At 34.5% G+C, this 21,829-nt stretch overlaps 1 protein-coding gene across 3 annotated transcripts in view; it reads left to right on the top strand.

Moving 5' to 3' along the window:
• Positions 1 to 21,829, top strand: part of EDIL3 (EGF like repeats and discoidin domains 3) — a 397,987-nt gene that overhangs the window by 243,181 nt on the left and 132,977 nt on the right. For all 3 annotated transcript variants that reach the window (XM_028525846.1, XM_036020498.1, XM_028525854.2), the window contains one exon: positions 854 to 967. In XM_028525846.1, the coding sequence (XP_028381647.1) occupies positions 854 to 967 (114 nt within the window). The remainder of the gene's footprint in view (positions 1 to 853; positions 968 to 21,829) is intronic.

Raw genomic sequence — 21,829 nt, 5'->3', positions numbered from 1 at the left:
AGTAGATGACAGGAAGAGAAAGCAAGGGCGGTATGTGTCTTCCGACCACTTCACTAGCTCCCGCAGAGCCCTGTGTGGGGCTGTGCTGAGAGGGAATGATTTGCAAATATTAGTGACTAATATTTGACTGAATTTGTTATTATTTCTTTTTTATTTAAAATCACACTCACTATCTCCATTGTCCAAAATTAGAAGAGAAATTTGTAAAATTTGCTGAACATTTTATATTTCCAATGATTTTGCATCAGGTATAATAACAGTATATCAAGGGTAAGTTGCTATAGTCATTCTAACTTTAGAAACCCTTGAATGAGATTAGGAAGTGATCATCATTTACATTTATTATACTTTGCATGTAATGAGTTTTAGCTTTTAACTCTAATTTGTTTCTCATCGCATTCATCAAAGGAGAACTATTTAGAAACTAAAACATCTCTGTCAGAATTTTAATGAATTAAGATGAAATGAGACAGTGTTAATTGGCAGTTGTTGCTACAGGGGAGGTTTCTAGATCTTATAAGTGATACCAATTCATCCTTCTATCAGGGTTAATTTGTTTGATTTAATTCTAAGGATACACTGACTATTTCTCCACACTATTCATATTTATTTTCTGATTGGAGAGTGGTTTAGTTATGTGGGTCTTTCATTTAGATTCTCAGTTCCATTGGCACTTGATTTAATTTGATTGTTAATAAATTTAAGAAGCATTTGTATTACTGACTCAAGCTTAACACACACAAAATGTAAGTGCATTACTTAGACTTTGTTTTATTTGTAATGCCCCAAACCTTCCATAACTAATCCTTTCTTCACCATACCTCACTTCCTATGTTCTTTCTTTTTTCCACAGACATAAATGAATGTGAAGCTGAGCCATGCAAAAATGGTGGAATATGTACAGATCATGTTGCTAACTATTCCTGTGAGTGCCCAGGTGAATTCATGGGAAGAAATTGTCAATACAGTAAGTAGTCACATATATTTATATATTGTTTTATTTGCATAGTGGGCATTTGTTATGGAATCTGAGCTGACATCAGTATGGTTTACTTCAAGAACTCATAATTTATTGAAATTGCACATTTAATATTTGTTTTTGTTATTAATGTACCTATGTTCTCCAGGATAAATCTCAGTACCTGATGGGCATAGGAGTGGTTACCTCCTGGTCTGGAAGTGGGGCAACAGTTCCTCCAACCCCAAGCACATCTTTCTCAGGAATTCCACTCTGGGTTTTGAGTATGAGCGTGGCTTAAATTTTCACCAGAGTGATCTGGTTTGGACACACATTCAGTGCACCCAAGCCAGAGAGCCTTTATCACAAGTAAAAGGTAGGGTGAAAGAGGATTCATATCGAGCTGGCCAACACATTAATAGAAATATTACACACAATTTTTCTTCTTGGAAGCCTAAGACAGTCTTAAGACTATGGAGCAAATGTTAGAATAGTAACTTACCTGAAGTGTTTACAGAGAAGCACAAAAGACTAGGAAAAGATAGAAACAGTGTTGCAGAACATGGGATGAGACAAGAATTAGGCACAAATATAAACTAATGAGAACAATAATGATGTAACTCAATAACTCGTAAGCACATATATGCACTTCATCATGCTACCGCTTTGATGTATGTTATAGTGTTAGAGCATCACAACATTATAGAAATTCAGAAGGCAAATGCAAATTAGAATTCAGATGCAGAAACTGAGACACACAGGTTATATGATTTGTCCAGGCTCTTACAGTTAGTGACAGAAGCAGCACTAGAAAGAATCTAGAATTAGCTCTTGTGATTCCAAGTTCAAAATGTTTCCCTCTAAACTGAGATGTCCCTTCATATGGAGTCGAACGAATCAACACCAAAGCACATTACACCCACTCCCTCACACACATACACACGCCCTCATAAACACACTCCTTCCTCTTCAGCTAGAGTAACATTTTCATTTCTCACTTTCCTCCTCTCCCACCCTTTTAACAATGGTAATTTATAAAATAAAAAAAAGAAAAGTATTTAAGAGTTTCTTTGGATTACATATATGAATGAAATGATGGTTTAGAGATGCTCATTACCTTAGTCCTGAAAAACTTTTTTTAAAAATAATGAAAATCTGAGTATCAAAGAAATACCTTGGATAAGGGAAATTTTTCTAAGCTAAAGAATAATTGGAGAAGGACATAGAGCATTCACTTATAACAGGGCACATAGAAACACCGACAGGTAGTGCCAGCTCTAAGCTGACTGAGATTAGTATCTTCAGATTTTATATCACACAGGTTATAATCAGTGTGCCAGCTCTCACTCTTTAGTAAGATTATTTATTTTCTGGGCTTTGAATTTTGTCCCACAGTCATACCACTGAGTCAGCTTATCCCTGAAACAATGGTAGAGAAGGCATTTGTTTTGGCAGATATTTCAGGAGAGTGAGGGAAGGAAGAATGGTAGAAACTAACCACTGGGAGCATCAGGAGACACCCATACTGAAATGCTGTTATCATTGTGTTCAAATCCAACTGTCTTTGGTCTAGTCTTGGGCTCTTGCACTCATATCAGCTTCACTTGTCCCACTTTTTTCTTGTTTCTACTGATATTCTACTTAAGTTCTGGTATATTTTAAGATGAAATGATTCTCAACACATCTCCAAAATAATAAATAATAGCAGATTTTGCAAAGGACTACAATAGACTTGAACACTAAAATATTTGTACCAAAAATAGTATTGTATACAGCACAAGAAACTGGAGAAATATATACAGTAATCATGAAAACAAATATTATTTATCCTTAATTTATTATACCTCTCAGTTCAATAAAATTAAATACAACAGATAAAAACAGGAAGAATATGAACAGAACCTTAACACAAAGGAAGTAATTTAATGTTGAATATATTTCATATTATGACTGTGTCTTCATTATTATTCTAAATATTTTGATTTTCATTAAAAATAAACTTAAAGTGCAATAACTTTATAATATGAAAATTACAATTATATTTTAAATGACTATTTAATAAGAGTACTAGATATGTGATGAAAACCCCGACTGGCCATGCATCTCCCTGTATGCTTCTTTAACTCACCTTGTATCTCTCGTCCCTCTCATGACACAAGTGCAAACTGGAAGATGAATGGCACAAAAAAATGACAATATAGATAAACAGAAAAGGATGAAGTGCTAAAGAGGAGCAGAGGCTGGCTGGCAAACTTTATAAAGAACATAGAAAAGAAAAGGGAGAAAAGGAAAAGGAGTGAGAGCTGTTAAACCAGGGCTCCACGCTAATCATGAGGCTCCCAGGAAACTTATGCACACACCCACACCCACGTACACACACCCACGATTGCTCCAGAAGGAATTTGTTTTACAGGGAAAAAAAATTGTACGGCAAAGGAGGCAACAGAGTTGTTTACAGACATGAAAGTTCCCACTAGACAATTCTACTGAACAGAACCATCCTTTTGCCTGTGCTCCTTCCCCAGTCAGTTCTCAACTCAGCTGCCAAAGGGAAGCTGTGAAAAGTCAAAGTGCACCACCTCACAGCACGGAATCTTACACTGGCTCCAGATCTCAGCCAGTGAAAATTACAGTTCTGCCTCCTGAAGCCTGCAGAATCTCGCTGTATTTCCACTCTACTCACTCCCTTCTCACCTCATCTCCTAGGACTCTGACTTTCTCATGCACTGCTCCTGCTACTTGCGGGTCCTGGCACACACCTGGCACATTCTTGTCCTAGAGCATTTCCTTTTCTGCCCCCTTTTGCCTGTAGTGTTTATTACAAACACCCTTCACTTCCTTCAGGTTCTTGCATAGAAACATCTTCCCAGTGTGGCTTTCCCTGACCTACCCACCCCCCTGCCACAATGCTTCTGAACACACACTCACCCTCTGCTCTGCTATAGTTTTTCTCTTTGACATTAATCACAAACACAGATTTTTACTTTTAAATATTGTTTATTGACCAATTTTCCAATGAAGTATATACTCCACAAGGGAAAGATTTTGTTGTTCTAATCACAACTGCCTAAATAGAACTGGAAAATAGTAAGTGGTCAATAAATATTTGCTAAATGAATGAATGAATGAATGTAGCACTCTGAGATCTTCAGGTGTAGGGATGATATCTAATTCCTCAGTGTCTTCAGCTTCTATCAGGTTATTTTTTGCCCAACTTCCTGTGTTTCAGCAGTATTATAAAGCTGTATTTTCCAGGATAATAAAATGTAATATGATATATTAGTTGGTACTCATTAAATGATACTGCAAGTTGACTAGCTTCTCTTTGCCTTGATAAAAGCTTTTATAACTCTGTTTTGCAGTGAGGGTGTGCAGATGGATTTGTAATGAAAGAACTAAATAGGGTCCCTCTTTCTCTTGTTATGCCATTTTGACATGCAGGCATCTTGATAATTGATATTAGATCATTTATTTATTTCTCATCCATATCAATTAATTAATCAACAGATATGAGAATGCAAGATGTTTATATTGAGATACTACTTTAATAAATATATAAAAATCTATGTAAATTCTTTAGTATATCATATGTCTTTAATTAGTAGAATATACTCTTGTTTCTCTTTGGATCATATAAGTCACCTTTTTCTGAAATTACTATAGCTAGTAAGCATTTCACTTTACAATAATTAAATTTATATCTAACTATCTATCATAACATGATGCCCAATTATGTAGTAACAATATCATGTAAATCACTTATTAAACATTTTCAATAACATAGTTATATCAAATGAATAACAAATGTCATAATACTTGGCAAAAATATACCTGTAATTTTTACACTAATTATTTACTAAATATGTTTGTCGGTGGGTGAAAGCAATAATCATCCCATTTAAAGAATTTCAGTTTAGATTTCTAGATAAGGTTCCTATAACCTCTCACTGACTTTGGCAGATCTCAGTTATTTTTGGTTTTATTTTTTATTTATTTAGTATAGGAGATTTAATTAAGTTTGATTACATTTCATTTTGATTAAAGTTACTTTTGATTGATATGTGTAAATCATTTCATTGTTCCCATAATATTCATTATAGTATTATAGCAATTCTTCTAATTAAAATTCTAATTTATATTTTCTTATTGCTTTTAAATGACATACATTTTAGTGTTTAGACAGACATTTTCATAAACAGCTTGAAAGATAAATGGTCATGACTGGAATGAAAACATATTCTTATAAAAGCAGATATGCTTTGTCATGTACATTTAGCAGAACATGATGTTTAAACTAGAGTGCATTCAGTGGAAATTGTTAGCATTTTCATTAACTAATCTAAAAATAACTAGGACTGTGTTCATCCATTGGCCTATGGGGCCCACAGTAGCCATCTACAGTTCCCTCCTGAGTGTTTAAATGTGACATGATTAAATTTCAGAAATAGTACTCAAATTCATTTCCATTGCTGGGAGTATTTATGGAAATTGAGACAGTTACCAAGGGAGCTCCCATAATGCATCATCCCCGAATTATTATGCTGCAAAGTATTGAGACTTGAATGATTTCAGAGGGTATCAGTAAAAAATAAAAACCAAAATCTTCAGCTAAGGATAGAGTAATGTTTTTAAATGTCAAAATTATTCATTTCTAAATAATTTAATAAAAGAATATAGATAATTCTTTAACACTTTTCTTTCAGAATTATATCTATAAATTTATAGGGGCAAAAGGCAATGATATATGTGTATATTTTGAAAACTATAAATATTTTCCTATATTCATTTCTTGAGCATTTATGGCCCTATAAGCTTTCATTACAAATGAGCTAACATTTACAAATACACAAACATGTATAATATATGCTATGTAAATGTACCTGTGCATTTTTCTTTTGATACTAGTGTGCATTTCCAAGTTCATTTGTGTACGTTCAGGCTCAATGAAAATTGCTAAAACATTTTAGAGTTAAATTTGTGATATATATTTTTCTTCTCAACACTTGTAATTGTTGCTTTTGTAAAGACAAATTTGTAAGTAATGGCAGATACTCAACTATTTTGACACCAACTAACTGCCATAGGATTATCCTGATGTTCATTTAGACCTTTAGTTACTAGGTGCCAAGCACTGTCCTAAGTACTTTAAATGTTAATTCATATAATCCTCTTAACACTCTTTGTACTAGGTTTTATTTATCACAGTTCTATTTTACAGAAAAACTGTGCTACCAAGTAATTAAATAATTTGCCTAACTTCACATGGCTAGTATACTGCAGAGCCTGGCCTTAACTGCAAGCATTACAGCTCCTGATGATCCTGGCCCTTGTAGGATGAAAGGGACTCTTTATTACACCATACACTTGAAGAACACTTACACTTGAGAGTACGAGGAAAGAGTGCAGGCTTTGCGTACAAACAGAACTGGAGTTTAAATGCTGGGCTTTTAAACTATGTTTTATAAGTATATAACTTCAGGAAATACTTTAGTATTAATGTATATTTAATAAAGGAATATTATTAAACCAACCAAAACCATTATGGGAAATAGAAATTGCTCTGGTTTTTGAAAAACATGACATCACAACATACTTTGAACCACAACAACCTAATATTTTTATACCTAGGTTTCATGTTTGTAATTATTGTAAGCTGTCACAATTAGTAGATGAAGCATTTAGTGAATGGTGAACAGAAACTCACTGTGGAATGAATAATTCCATTATTTTCTTGCCTATATAGTTGCTCAAAAAGGAACTACCCTATATATTTCCATACTGTAAAACACTGAATTCCTACCCTTCTAGATTCAGGTGAGACATAGATCCAAAAACAAAATATAAAGAGATTCTGATATAAAATACTTTAAAAATTAAGAGGTATTTATAAGGAAGTCAAAATGCGAATTACTGCACACATACATTTAATATGAACATATTAAATGACTCCTGTGTGTGAATGTGTTCAATTACACAATCAAATAAAATAGCCACAAATATGTATTGATATTTTTTCTTAACATAGCTATGTAAGGGATTTGAAGAACATATAGAAAAGAATTCATTCACCTAATTACATCAAAGAGTAGCCACCTTCTACAGCTGGAGCAACACTGGTAATTAAAATATAGTCAGTTTCTGTTATCGTGGAGTATACGAATGAATGGGAGAGAAAACCAAGAATTACTTAATGCTAATTATAAACATGAAATGGGTGGTTAATGAAAAGAAGCAGCCACAGGGGAGCACCTCTTCTGTTCGGGGGATCTGGGGAAGTGACATTCATGCCAAGACCAGAAGAGTATACAGCAAGCACCAAATCAAAACAGGAAGAGTGATGCAGGTGAGAATTTTATGAGAAGGACATATGCTCAGGGATAAACAGATCCTGGAAACTTACCCCACCCCATATCTCCCCAATACAGGCTGTCTCACTCTTTCTCTAACTAGTGAACACGCTCAAAATCCCCTCCCTCTTTCATCTCTCAAGGGACATCCATCTCTTTCCTTCTGTCTCCCCTGAACTCCAAGCCTCCTTCTTTTTCTGTAACATGTCCTGAGCCCATTCTTCTATGGGCCACTTCTATCTCTGTGACTTTCTAAACAAACTTTCCCTTATAACTTGAAAACAAAAAGGACAACTTCTTTGTCCATAAGACTCTTAATATTTAATGGATGAGTTTGACTGCCGTGTAATTACCATGTGATGAAGTTTTTAGGATAATCACTTACCCTGAAGGTCTTGCCAATATGAGATTCAGACCAGTGGATGGCAAGGAATATTTATATATTAAAAACCATTTCATAAACTATCTTGTTCTGCAACCACAGTGACTTCTAAAACATCAAAATAGACTCTAACTTTTATAAAGGTATCCAGAAATCAAAGAGAAATGAAGAAAAATAATCATTAACTCTAATCCTATTTTCATTCCAGATAAAAAATGTCTGCTCTGTTTTAGAAATTTGAAATGACATGCTTTCGCAATGACATTGTCTTCGAAAGCATTGCCTAAAATAAATTTAAGATTAATTTTCTTAATGACATAAAATAGGAATTAATCCAGAACACCAATAGGACAGGAGAAGGATGTTTTAGCTGAGGCTGTCTCCTTTTGTGAAAATAATAAAAATTAAAAAATAGACCATGGATTAATGAAAGTTTATTTTCAGGATTAATTGTATAATGTTATATCTAAGATTTATCATTTTAATGCCTGCCCATAAATATATACAGATATAAATGGAAATAATTATAATCATAAGTAGTTGAGTGTTGATAATTATTATAATTTAATTGATAATATGTTTTTTTTAAACAAACAGAATACTGTGCAACTGTATCAGTTCCCCTCAGGGGAGAAAATGATTGCAACATTACTGCACAATGAAGTTTTTGCAACAATAAACACAAAAAATTGACTCAATGACAAAACCAAATTGGATTTTCTGTGTCTGACATGGAGGTTCTATCTTCAGTCAGATGCCTCTGGGTGTATTTTTCCAGATGTTGCCCGATGCTTTTGTACGGACATATCACACTTTAAAAATTCACCTGTTGTACTTTCAAGTGACAACCCATTAAAAGAAAGACAAAAAATATCAGGAAAGTGTTCAAATAGACCCTCCAGGACTTGCTAAATACCTCTAACAAATTGAATCAGATTCTCATTACCTGACAGTTTTGTATTTGATTGCAAATAATTATGGAAACATCCAGTAAGACCTTCTTGATTTTCAAATTATTTCATTCCAATTATGTGCTAAACTGCAGATGTTTAGGGACTAAAATTTATTCTCATTTATTCTCCAGGTTAAAACTCACTCTACTATTTTCCATTTTAAAGACAAAGGAAGATAAAGTATGCAGAGACACCGAGACTTTGGGAACAGTATAAAATGATTTGATGTCGCCCACATAAAATTTAGAATTGTGCTGTATTATTGAAAAAATATTATAATTTTCTCTGGCCAAAAATTCATTTTTTTTAATCATCACCCTATCCCTTAATGTTAAAAAAAAAGAAATACAAAAATCTATCCGCAAGAAAACTACTGGAAAAGAAGTCATCCTCAGACTCTATAGGGGAACACGGTTAAAATATTACCTCTGGCTCAGTGATCATCCTCTCCACAGGTTTTTGTAGCATTTTTGGGTGTTAGGTGACATTTTGGGTCTGAATATCATGTGAGATTGAAATGGTTATTTCATAATGAGGAAATCATAGACATAAACCACAGCAATTTCTGCTTTTATTCCATCCATTTAATAACAGAGACAAATGCTTTTCTCAAATTTGAGAAGGAACACAGATGGTTTCTGATCTTTTACTAAACATACACAATTTTTTATGATTTCCTGAAAAGCGAAGGGTTTCAAACTGTTGCAATAAAATCATACTGGTCACCAGGGAGACGGCTGGGCAGTGACACTAACTGCCATGCCCCTTGATGCAGTTTTCAGTCAAAGCAGCAGACTTAGAAGTGATGGCTTCCAGCTGCGTGCAGGACAGACAGCCATGTACATGTTTTGAATTCCATCTTCAAGCAATCTTCTTCCACGGAGGTCTGGGGTCACAAAAAAAGTGTTTCCTGGACAGGTGTACTGAATTGTAGGTGCATTTGGCATATTGGTAAGGTAATATTTAAAATACAGGTGATGGCTGAAGGAAGCACGGATAATAGAAATGTAGATTTAGGGATCAGATGAGAATTTCAAAATGGTAAAACTGAATGTTAGTGGAAAGGGAGAGAGTAAAAAGTTTAAAAAACTTAATATTGCTAAAGATAGAATTTAAGGCAGATAAAGAAAATCTATATGCAGGCATACAAAAAAATAATCAGAGAAATAGAGAGTAAAGACTTAAAGCAAGGGAATAAAATATTTCCAAAACAGAAACTGGTCAAGGAAATGGATACCTAAAGAAGACTCTTTAAAATTTGGAGTCTCAACCCCTGGGGCCCCCAGATAATTGCAGTGGGTGGGAGGAGAGAAAGCCAGATTACAGCTATGCAGGTTGAGCAGAGCTGAGGAAGAAATAATAGCCACAGTCCTCTCCTCCCTGGTTATGGCATGCTCTGCATTGAGCATATCTTAAACCCCAAAGAGCCATTAAAGTGGCCTAGGACCTAAAAATAAATTTCATAATAGTTACCTTAATAGCTTTATCTGGTCAATAATACACATTCTTTTTAGAGCTCCAAAGGGAATGGACACATAAAGTATCCAACTTAAAACTAAATTGAACTTGAGGAATATGATTCTATAAAAAGAAGTACAACCAGAGCAAAGTCAATAAATCCAATGCTAAAATTCAAGGAAAACAGGAGCAGGGACTGAAAATAAACTATTCTGACAAGAAAAACAGACAGAGCTATAGTTATATAAGGAAGCCTAAAAATACTCAGCACTATTATCTCACTACAAAACACCCAGACATTGTAACTGCAGCTCTTAGCTTCGAGAAATCCAAGGATATTTGTGATGATTCGTTCAGACTAAGATTCACTTTGTATTTTCTCTGGTACACTCACTGCAGCAGACACACAGTTTTAACCATCTTTAGAACAACTGTTTGCTATATAAGTATTCACTTCATATCCACTCAGCAGTAACTTAGTAATGTCATTTTCTTTCCCATTAGAATTATCCACAGATTCTATCATTATTAATAGTGTTCAGTTTAACAGAACATGAGCACTTTCCAACAAGGTGCATAACACCTTTCTCAGTCCCACCCTTTAAAAAGGTGAAAGATTTATATGGTCTGAAGAGAAGCCAGAGAGTATCAGTCCCACCCTTTAAATGCAAAGTTTTAACCTAAAGCACAGGATCCTCAAAGGATAGGGAGATAGAATTCAGGGAGTCTGTGTCCTTCAATGAAAAAAATCCTATGTTTATCTTTACTGATGGCTACCTAAAAATTAGAATTTTCTATCAATTACAGATATAGGCAACGATGAATCATAGTATCAGCAGTATGAATGACTCTCATTAGTGGAAACCACAGGCATTTTTATGCCATATTTTACTTGTTACACAGATCTGAAAATGAAATTTACATTGCTTACTAATGTGAAACTACAGTGACTTGTCACTACCTCTATTATTTAATATGTTAATAATTGACAAGGACATATATTACTATTTCACACATTTTTACATATTTTGATAATTATGCTGTGCTTCTGTAAGCTTCACCTGACTGATAAAGGACTCACGGTAAAGACTCAGAACCCCGAATTAATAGTTTACTGGTTTCAAAGATTTTTTTTTTTCCTGCATATTCTGGGTGATGCTTTTGGAACTTAAAGGTATTAATGAGCCATTCTCATGAAATGTCCATTCCTGGTCTTTCTGTTGAGTATTGTTCTCTAGCTCCATGTGTAAAAAATATAAGTAAAATTGCAGATGATACACATAAGAAACATTTTAACTGTGGGTTTACCTAGGTTTGTTAGTAGAATTGAGTGTTTACTGAACCCACTGCTGCTGCTCACCAGCAGCAGAGGTTTAGAAACTTTGTAAACCCACAGAGAGGTGGTGTATCCTATGGTGCCAATAGACACTGACCTGTATTTAGAAACAAAGGAAGAGAGAAAAACTAAAGATCATCCCACCTGCCTAAAGGTCTAAAGTCTGCCTTTGACAGGATATTTTCAATTTTCTTAAGAACAGTAGTTATCTATGTGAAAGTTTATAATTAATTTAGTTATTTGGATGGTCAGTACCAAATACACAGTCACTTTAGAAGAATGCAGCTAGTATACAAAGTGTCATCTGAAATCACAGCATCAAACACAAAGTAAATGCAGAATACACATTACCTAAAAAACAAACAAAAATATCAGTCTGTTCCCTTAGTGATATTTTCAGTTGGTGTCCATTCACATCAGTTTTAGAGCATCAAGACCAAGATGAAGGTATTGTCATTAAACACATATTAAAGTCAGTTTTTGAATTTAGGTGTGATGTCATAATATACTTGTACCTAGAGTTATTTTAATTAGTGTATGCTTTCCAGACTGCTACAATTCTATCATTTACTTGGTCTTCTTTCTTTAAGGGAGAATGTGTTTGCACAGATCTCTGGGTATCAGCCTAGAATAGGAAAGTGGGAAAGATTGGCCATCTCACAACCTAGATTTTTTGCAATATGACAGTGAAAATGGTATTGTGCTAGATGCTGAGATCGCTCTCTTGTACTTTTTGGCTTGTTTTGATGACAGGAAGGACAGACCCATACAAGTTACCTCATTAGGAGGGCTATTTTGAAGATTACACATGAACCACAGCTATAAAGAAGGCTTGTGTCCTACTTGGGCTTCTTTTTTCTTTCTCATTCTCTCCATAGCTCTATTTCTGGGTCACATGGTCTCTCATATAATTTTTGCTTTTCCCTATGTTTTTACTCTGTTTCTTTTTTTGCATCAGTGATGCATAAAGGACCCATGGACAAGGACAATGGGGTGGGGGAAGACAGAATGTGGGGGGTTGGGGTGGGCAGGGCAGGGGAGAGCAATGGGGAAAAATAGGGACAACTGTAATTTTTTAAAAATTTATCTTATTTCTCAATTATCACAATATTTTACTTTGGGTGGCTTCTTTTTTATGAATAATAAGTAGTGTTGTAGATTATAGAATGAAAAGTATGTATAACACACAAAAGTAATCAGCTTAAAATTGTACCTGAGAAAGGAAAACAATTCATTCAGTGTCCTTCAACTCTTCCTCCTAGCAGAGCAAAATACAAGTTTTTTTTATACACATCTAACCATTTGAGTAGCCAGGTAGATTTTATTCATCTGGCTTAGGTGAGTTTATTCACAACAAAGAACACTACAAAAATCCCCACAGAACTATTAACTGTGTTCTGGTGTTTGCTCTCATCATCAAAAGTAAAACTTTTAAAAAAAATATCCTGTGGGAAGTGTCACTGTTGCCTGAAAATATTACAAAGCAACATAAAGTTCTGTCCAATGATTTGGGTAAGCCAGCCTAACAGAAAAACATTACTTTATTTTTCCAAAATTGCCGCCAGCTAAAACGTAAAATGCCTGCATGGATATATTGGACATTTGACATTTTCCAGTCTGGTAATAAACCTTCAAATTTTGGTTTCTACTGTGACCTTAAAGAAGGATTTTTTTTTTTCATTCTGGTTTACCTGTACCTGTTGCAGGATTGCCTAATTGTAGTGCATTTGGGAATAGTAGGAATATGGGAATAAAAATTTGTTGAGGAACAAAAAGATTGCCCACAAGAGAAAATGAACATAAATCATACATCTTTCCTCATTTTCTCAATTCCAAAATGCATGCCTTTTATTTGAACATATTAATGTATCTGACATCAGGAGGCTTAAATGGCACAGAGTAATGGGATCTTTGTCTCACTGAAGTCTATTAACAATGACACAGAAATGTAGGTATCATGACCATTCCAAAAAATGTACTGCCAGCAGTCATTTATAGCTAAGCTAAGCCATCCAAGTAATTACTTTTAAATTTATGGAATAAAAAGGTGGGTTAACACTAGAGCAAATGATGCAAAAATTCAGTTGTCCAGTTGAATTTCCCATGGTGAGTATAAACACTTTACCATTATTTATGTCAAGCCATATCTGTGGGAGCCCCTGTATTTGCCCAAAGATTACCCTACACAAATGTGGAGATATGTTTAGAATAATTCAACACTGATAAGATTAACATACAGCATTTCAAACACACACATATACAACTTATTTGGAAAGTAGTTCAATTATTTTTTTCTAGGCACAATTATCTCGCAAGTAGTTTCTACTGAGGATCTCTACAGCATTTAGCAACAGGCCACAGCATATCTAATAGTCGACTTAGAAAACTTGACATTTCACTTGCTTTGAGCGACGCTTTGTTTTTCTAAACATTGTTTCTGATTGCAAAAATAATATGTATCTAAAAAGAACACTTAGAAAACACAAAATTAATGTTTTGATTTCTTTTTTCATAAAATGGAGTTAGTAAAATCCACCACATGTAGCATACTACCAAAGGCTATACTTATAACATTTATTAATTGTTACATTTTTTCTTTCTAAAGCTTGTCTTCTGTGTGTCTAGTTGTTTAAATCCCATTTCAGATCTAAAGTTTTTAAGACTGAACATTTTCTTCATTATATTATTTCTTTGTCTCTGTAACACCTAAAATCTCTACGTGGATATATTGGATATTTGACAAACTTGGGCATTTGAATGGCCAAGATTTATTTGAGTTTAAGTAAGGATTCTTTAGAGCAAGATGAAGAGGGGGGGGGGAGGTTTTTTTCATCAATTTGATTAACATAAAAAATAAAAAATGTTTATTAATTATCACTAATTTATACACTTTATGCTGAAGCATTTTGTTAAACAGAGAAGAATGTTCTACGTCAGAGTTGGCCTTTTTAAAAGTGAAAATATGAGAGTAGTTCTTACACTGTAGAGAGAAACTAAACAGCAAAAGAGAGGGAAATTAAAGCTGAAGAAATCACAGAGGCAGGCAGTTCACCATAGTCCTTTTCTACAGATCTCTAGTTATAACATTATGCTAACATTAAATTAGTTTCTACTAAGCTACTCCCACCTCATCGCCATTTTGAAACGTAAAAGATTTATGCTTCAGCCTTACACAAAGAAGAGGTTCCAAGTACATTTGTTAAACGTTGGATGAATAACAGCAGACGTTATGTTATCAATTCAGTCCACAAGCTATGGCAGAAACGACGGTGAAGACCACCGCATTCTTACTTGCCTCACTACTCCGTATCTTTGTAAGCAGGGTGACCAAGAGTCCTTCTTGTCCTGTTTCCTTAGTTCTTCACTCTGCTGAAGTCATACAGGGCAAACAGAATGCCCTCAGCACATCTCCTCACGACGCTTATCCTGACGTTTTGGTAATAGATAACACCTGGGGCCAGGTCCTGCCTGCCTCAGTGACTTCCAGGTAATTACTTAACCTCTCCGAGTCTCAGTTGTTCCAGTTAAAATCAAGAACAAACCTAATATGGAGTGGGTTATTTTGAGCCTGAAATGCCTGACATACTTTCTTTGTAATAAATGTGTACAGGCTTTATTTTTATTCTTTAGGCATGTCTGGGAAAGAAAAGAAAGATTCATTCCTTTAGAGCAGAGGAGTTTCTTCATTTTACTTTCTTTATATGATGCTTCATAGTATCAGTATCTGTGCATGTTTTTTTTTTATATCTCAAAATCAGATCAGGCAAAGAGTCAGCTAGGTGATAAGTGGCATTTCATGATTTTCTTCTACATACATCCCCTTTGTGTCCTCGAAAAACTGAGAAAATGAATATTAACATTCTTCTCACACTGACTGGGAAAGTAAGTCATGGAGAAACCGAAAGGTTATGCTGCAGATATGGCAACTAGGTATTATTCAATTTGGGGGAAATGGTTTGTTACTGTACTCTCAGTTATAGACTTGAGGAAATGAGATTTCTTTGATTATTGCAACAAAATTGCCACCAGCTAAAACTTCATCTCCATCTAACCTAAAGATAGGATTGGATTACTTGGATATTAAATTGGGAAAGAAACTTGATTATAAAGGTGCTTCTCAGAGCTGTAATCGGGTTTCTCAAAGAGTTAATATGAGACTTTTCCATAGGAGATCCTTATTTTGTACCACAATGAGGAAAAGTGTCTGCCAGAGTAGACCTATTTTAAAAAGACATTATTTAATTAGTAATTTTTATTTTTAGTGAGTCTGGCAATATACTATGGGGAATCATTTAGTTTTCAGTCATTACAAGAAACTACAGTTTATATTTCCCCCAGGCAAACATTTCTTTGACAATTTGAATGCTTTGATGACAGAAATATCTGATGATGAATATGATATTAAGGAAACCCCAAAGAAAATGACATTTTGAATCATTTTCAATAACATAATGATTAAAAATTATGTTCATGTCAATATTTTAATTTGTATTAAATAATATTTTACATAGAAAATGAAAATAGATGGTTGACTCCTCTTTTACTTCCTGAACAAGAAATGGGTGCATGTAAAACCTGGCTGAACACACGTTTAAATCTTGGGTCTCTCAGTAGTCACAGTGGAAGCCAGTCTCCCCACATCCATAACTTCTAACACAAACTTTTGCTTTGTAACAGTAAATAGTAACAACCACAACATCAGAGCTACCACTCACTGAGGGCATATTTATTGTCATCACATGATTTACTCTGTGCTTACCGTCTGTCCTAACCTATGCAGAAAACCTAAGGTGAGTGTTACTCTTCCCTGTAGGCATATGATTGCTCTGCCCTATATTGGCATCCTCCATGTTTTTTAACATAAAGATATCTAGAGTATTTCATTTTCCTTCACGCCCTTACCCAGAAACACACTGGAGACAGCCTTGATGAGCTGATAGAACAGAAAATTAGCCAAGACGCAGTGAGTCACTTCACACACAGCAGCAGCCTCCAGTTATGTGCATGTACTGTTACCTTAAGGATTTCCCAAATGACTTACTTATTTTTGTAAATTGTATAATCTACTCAAATTGTAGACCTTTAAATCTATTAATATAAAACAAGTGATTTTAATACCATTTTATCTTTGCAGTTTTGGTTTAGCTGAAATAACTTTTGAAAGTACAAAGGCACCAAATCTATGTTGTCTTAACACCCTGCCTGAGCCACTTATAGTTCACACAGTCATTTATTTTTTTCTTTATTGAAAGAGGATTTGGACAATTAAATAAAAATATTAAATAATGAAATATTGTCTTACACATGCCAGGTAAAATTTATTCTATCAGTTTATTTTTGTGTAATTTATCATTCCTGTATATTAAAAATAATAGCTACATCATGCTGTATCCTAAAAATTGTTAAGTTATGAAACAACTGCTTTCCTTATTTTTGAAGCATTTGACTGAAGTGAAGGCTTCCTAAGAAAAAATAGTCATTATTCTCCTTATTCGTATAGAAAGTTTTACAAATGACAGTACTTGTCCATCTCTGCTTTGGGTTAGTGACTGTGCATTGTTTGTTTGTGATTTGATGGCCATCACTTGATTCCTAGTTGATCCTGTAAACATAAAACCAGGGTGATGAGCTATTCAACACAAGTAAAATGGTAAAATGTAAGCTTCTGGAGAAATTAATCTTCCATAGTTCCAAAATAAGAGAAATAGTAAATGCTCTTCTAAGTAAATGTTTAAGAAAAAGCATGAAATTCATTTTGAGTACATTTTAAAAATTTACAACTTCCTAATAGGCAATCATAGGATTATTTGCTATTAAAACTTTATATTTGTCATGTATTTTTATGTAAGTTTATAAGAAGCATATTTATTTATTTAATCATTAAGCAGAACTACATAATAATAATGTGTTCTGTTTGAGCAAACCAGAGAATTGCAATTTATCCCATTATGGATATTTTCTTGAGCATAGCAAATAGTCTACACTTATTCTAGCAGCTGAAGATTTAAATCCAGATTTAAGATTTTTAAATATCTTTACTTTTCTGAACTGTATGTGTGCATTACTAGGTAGCTTTGATGCAAACTTTAGAAGTTATTTTTTCTACAAATATTGTCTAACAAGAATGAACATTTAACCTGGAGATGACATAATATTAGGGTCTAGCTTATCATTAAATGTAATAAATTTGACAACAAGCAAAGTTAATTTTTTAATTTAATAGGTTGACCTATATTCATTACATTATAATACACAGTGTGACTCTTTCATGAATAAGGGGTAATATATGAAAAGGTGGCTTATCTTCTACAGGTTCATAGTAAAATTGTTACTCTAATAAATTCTCCTAGAATGTCTTTTCTATAAAACTTATCAATCATCCTTTGTTTTACTAATTTTACTTTTATTTTATTTTAAAATTATACATTGATTTGTCCCTTTCAGAACCACCAAAGTTATTGCAAATACCATATACAAAGCCTTTGTGATCCTTTCTTCTCTAGGAATGCTTGATTAGTATTGTAAATGCATTATAATCAATAATTTATCCTCTGTCTCAAGTTTGTACTGGAAATGCTAACAAATATATATATGTATATATGTGTTTATAAGTATATATATAGATTTTGTATACCCATGTATGTGCATATACACAGATATGCATGTATTCATATATGTGTATATATGTGTATATATATGTGTGTATATACATATGAATTTTGAAGGAGAAAAACAATGGAGGTGACGTTGTCATTTAGAAGGCAGGCTTTAAAGTTACTTGTAAGAACTTTGGTTCCCTTCACCAAGTTAATACTTCTCGGACTATATAGATAGGTATACCTATTTATTTCCTATATAACAAATATTTCTTTGTATTTTTAGGAGTGAATATAAAATGTAGATATATCTAGAATTCAAATAAATAAGTTGCCCACTATATACTTCAAGTCCCATTTCACTCTTCATCCTTTTTTTTTCACTGACCTCCCCAGGTGCTCTAGCCGCAGAGAGGGCCTATCATGCCACACCCTGCAGTCCGCAATGGCTTCCTGTGTCAGTTTTGAACTCCTTTTGACCTCTGGGACACTGAGTCTCCATACTTGACCTGATATAACATTGAGTGTGAAGAAAAGCATAACTGCATTGTATAGAAAAAAATGGCTAGATAGCTAATAATTTGATTTGGGACTGGGATTTATCTCTCAAGTAAAAAGTAGTGTTTGACACACCAATAATCTTACTTAAAGGAAAACATTAGAGACAGTGCCTCATGGTACTTATCCTGATGTACATTTACAAAAAAAAATCCTAAAATTTGTAAATGACTTATAAGTGTGAAAATATGTCTTCTGCATAGCAGTGTTTGAATATTTACATTTGGTATTCAACGCGTGCTTCTTGAAGCAACTGAGTCCCACCTTTAGCATTTACCTTGGCATTATACCTATTTTAGTTCTTTCCTGTGCAGATAGATCTTTTGTTGGAAGCAGGGATACATCTGCAGGTTTTTGAATTGCAGGCTTTTGACTCCCCAGACACATGTTTCATCAGACCATGTTGTTATCTTTATAGCTGGTGGAAGATGAATTGTGCAGTTTAAGTAGAAGCCTGAGTACAAGTTACTGAAATCATGCCTGGCTGCAGAAGTGCATGCAGCACTTGAACACCCCATGTGCTTTTCTCTTTCAAAAGAATGCATCTAAAGTAATTCAAATGCACTCTTCTTTTATCCTATAACAACTGTGTACTATGGTAAGATGAGAATCTTATCAGATGTTTTTGACTTTTGTGAATTATCTCAGTAAGAATTTTGGGTTTTGAATACTCGAGTCCATAGGCCCTACTATTCAAATAACACCAATGACCATCATTTTGCATCAATATGCTAAAAATTAACTTTGGGAAATATTATTGGGCACTTTCCTATTATACATTACTTTTTTCATGGGTTTAATTTTTCCTGGATTCAAAGCAATTAATTTAAACTGATAATATATCATAACTGACTACAGATAACATAGTATGAAAAGCATAACTACATTTTACATAAAATAGCTGGATGACTGATAATTGAATTTATGATATTATGAATGCTGGTTTTTATTGTAAACAAGATATTCCTCCTATCTCCAAGAGCTAATTCTCATACAGTTCAGGCATTTCAGAATGCCAAAAAAAGATTTCTGATTTTTATCCCCACCCAGTATGTTGAATCCTTAGAGTGATCATATCTATATTCAGAAGACTAATTCAGTTTCAGTAAAGGCAGAGAAATAATTCCAAAACAGCAATGATTTATTTTAATTTACTTTAACCCACAAGATTGAGGACAGACAAATTTGTAAGGCAATGTGTTCAATGCTTCGGAAATACAAAAAAAAAAAAAAAAAGCAAAAAGCATGGTTTCTACCTTAAAGAAGTTTATTACCTAAGACAAAATATAAACAAAAATAGTTGTTTCTCATCATTTATCTTAGATACCTATAAACTTTCCAATATGGAAAATGATAGAATACAGTTTCTAATAGCATGCGGAACATTCTTTAGTGGTCACATATCACAGTATCAGTCTTCAAGATTGTCAAGAAAATTAGCATTTATCTAGGCTAAGCAGCTCATCTGATGCAAAAAAGAAATAACCTTTTCTCTAAGTTACACATACATTTTATGTGAGATCCAAATAAGTTTAACTGATTTTTGAAAGCTGTTTTGACTATTTTGCAATGATTTCCCTGAGCAAGGTTAGTGTGGCCATATGTGAAGTTTGTGCATTCATACAAAGAAGTAGTCTCTAGGTGTGGAGAGAAACAAATGTCACCAAATGGAATTTTCCCTCTAAATTCTTTTAAGGTGATCACGCCCAGGGCAGGACAGGAGGCCGACTCCACAGGGCACACTCCTTGGAATCTGTGCCAGGATGAGTGAAGGGAAGGCTGTGCTGTGCATGTCCACATTCTGTTCTCACTGTGTCAGGAGCTCCCTTGCCGTCTCCTCTGTCCCCCACAGCCAAAGCAGCACATTTAAGCTATGCCTGAGACCAGCCCTTCTTACACATCCTGTCTTCATTCCCTCTCTTGTTCTTTTTCTTCTGACACCACTCAACAGCAGAAAAATAATAGTCTAAGAGAAATCAACAAACCTCTTAGAACTTAGGTGATAAGACTTAAAAGAAAAAAAAGGACATCGAGACTCCTTTTAACCCCTGGGTCACAGTGCTAGGAATAGTGGCCTAGATCTCTCCCTCACCAATTTAGACCCTGGTCTCAAGACAACTCTAAAAGGAAATAAATGCTAAGGGTAAAAGAAAGCCTGTGGTCCAAGTGACACAGTGGGGAGTTTATGCTTGAATCAGCATTCATTTCTGCAGTATTGGGGATCACCAGTAATCCATTCTCTAGCACTGTGTTCAGCACAATTATCATGCTATGCTAAGCACAGCAGAGTACTCACACTCCCATAAGAAGATGAGGTGCTCACAGAAAGAGAGGACTGGAGATGTTTAAAGGAGATTTGTTTCTTACACGGCTTTAATTTGAAATCCTTTCACTCTGAAGAGGTCTGGATATTGAGATCGAGCAAATGAAAGCTGTACATTCTTGTTCCGGATTCAGCCATGCATCTCACTTATTTGAAAGGCTTAATCAGCACACTCAGGAACAAAATGTGAGACATCTTGAGGCACTGCTTACTTGTCAGCTGCAAAATCAATAAAATGCCGATGCCATTCTTTACCACACTCCCGAGAATGAGTTTGCAGACTGAGAAGGGCTTCATTTTGAAGCTGTTTTATTCACAGGGATTTGGCAAAAGTGGAGAAGTGCTCTGGGGAGGGAGGGCACATGAGGCCTGGCCACAGCTGGCCCAGCTGCTCTTCTTGCTGAACTTGCCAGGTGACATCACTCACTTGCTCAGTTATTCTGAACAGCGGAACAGCAGGTCCTCATGTCAGAAGGCATTTCCAGGCCACTTAGACAATTTAGGCAATGCAGTTATTTTAGCTGACTATGTAAATGATGCCTAAAATCTTCTGGCAATTGATGTTGATTGGACTCCTTAATTTAGGATTTTTGTTGAACCTGACAAAAGTAAGAACACAACCAAAGATGCATAAGCACATATTTGAGGATCAGAAATGTTGACTCCTGAACTCTCCTGCCATACTCAGTACCCATCAAATTGCCACTGGTCCCACTCTAGGGATAACTCTGGACAATTTCAGAAATACCTGCTGGGTGACTAGCAACTAGTTAAAAGAGAAGTAACCCACTTGACTATTTTTTCATTACTAAAGAAGTGCTCTTCCTCTTCCCTCAGCGTATGAATGATTTCTAAAGGCATCTGTATCGGTGCACTCTTGAGAAAGTAGGTGAAATGATTTTTTAATGTAAAAATGAA

The sequence above is a fragment of the Phyllostomus discolor genome, chromosome 3 (assembly GCF_004126475.2).
Source record: "Phyllostomus discolor isolate MPI-MPIP mPhyDis1 chromosome 3, mPhyDis1.pri.v3, whole genome shotgun sequence".
Lineage (NCBI taxonomy): Eukaryota > Metazoa > Chordata > Mammalia > Chiroptera > Phyllostomidae > Phyllostomus > Phyllostomus discolor.
Note: the sequence above shows the minus strand (reverse complement) of the source record. Positions and strands in the feature narration are given on the sequence as shown.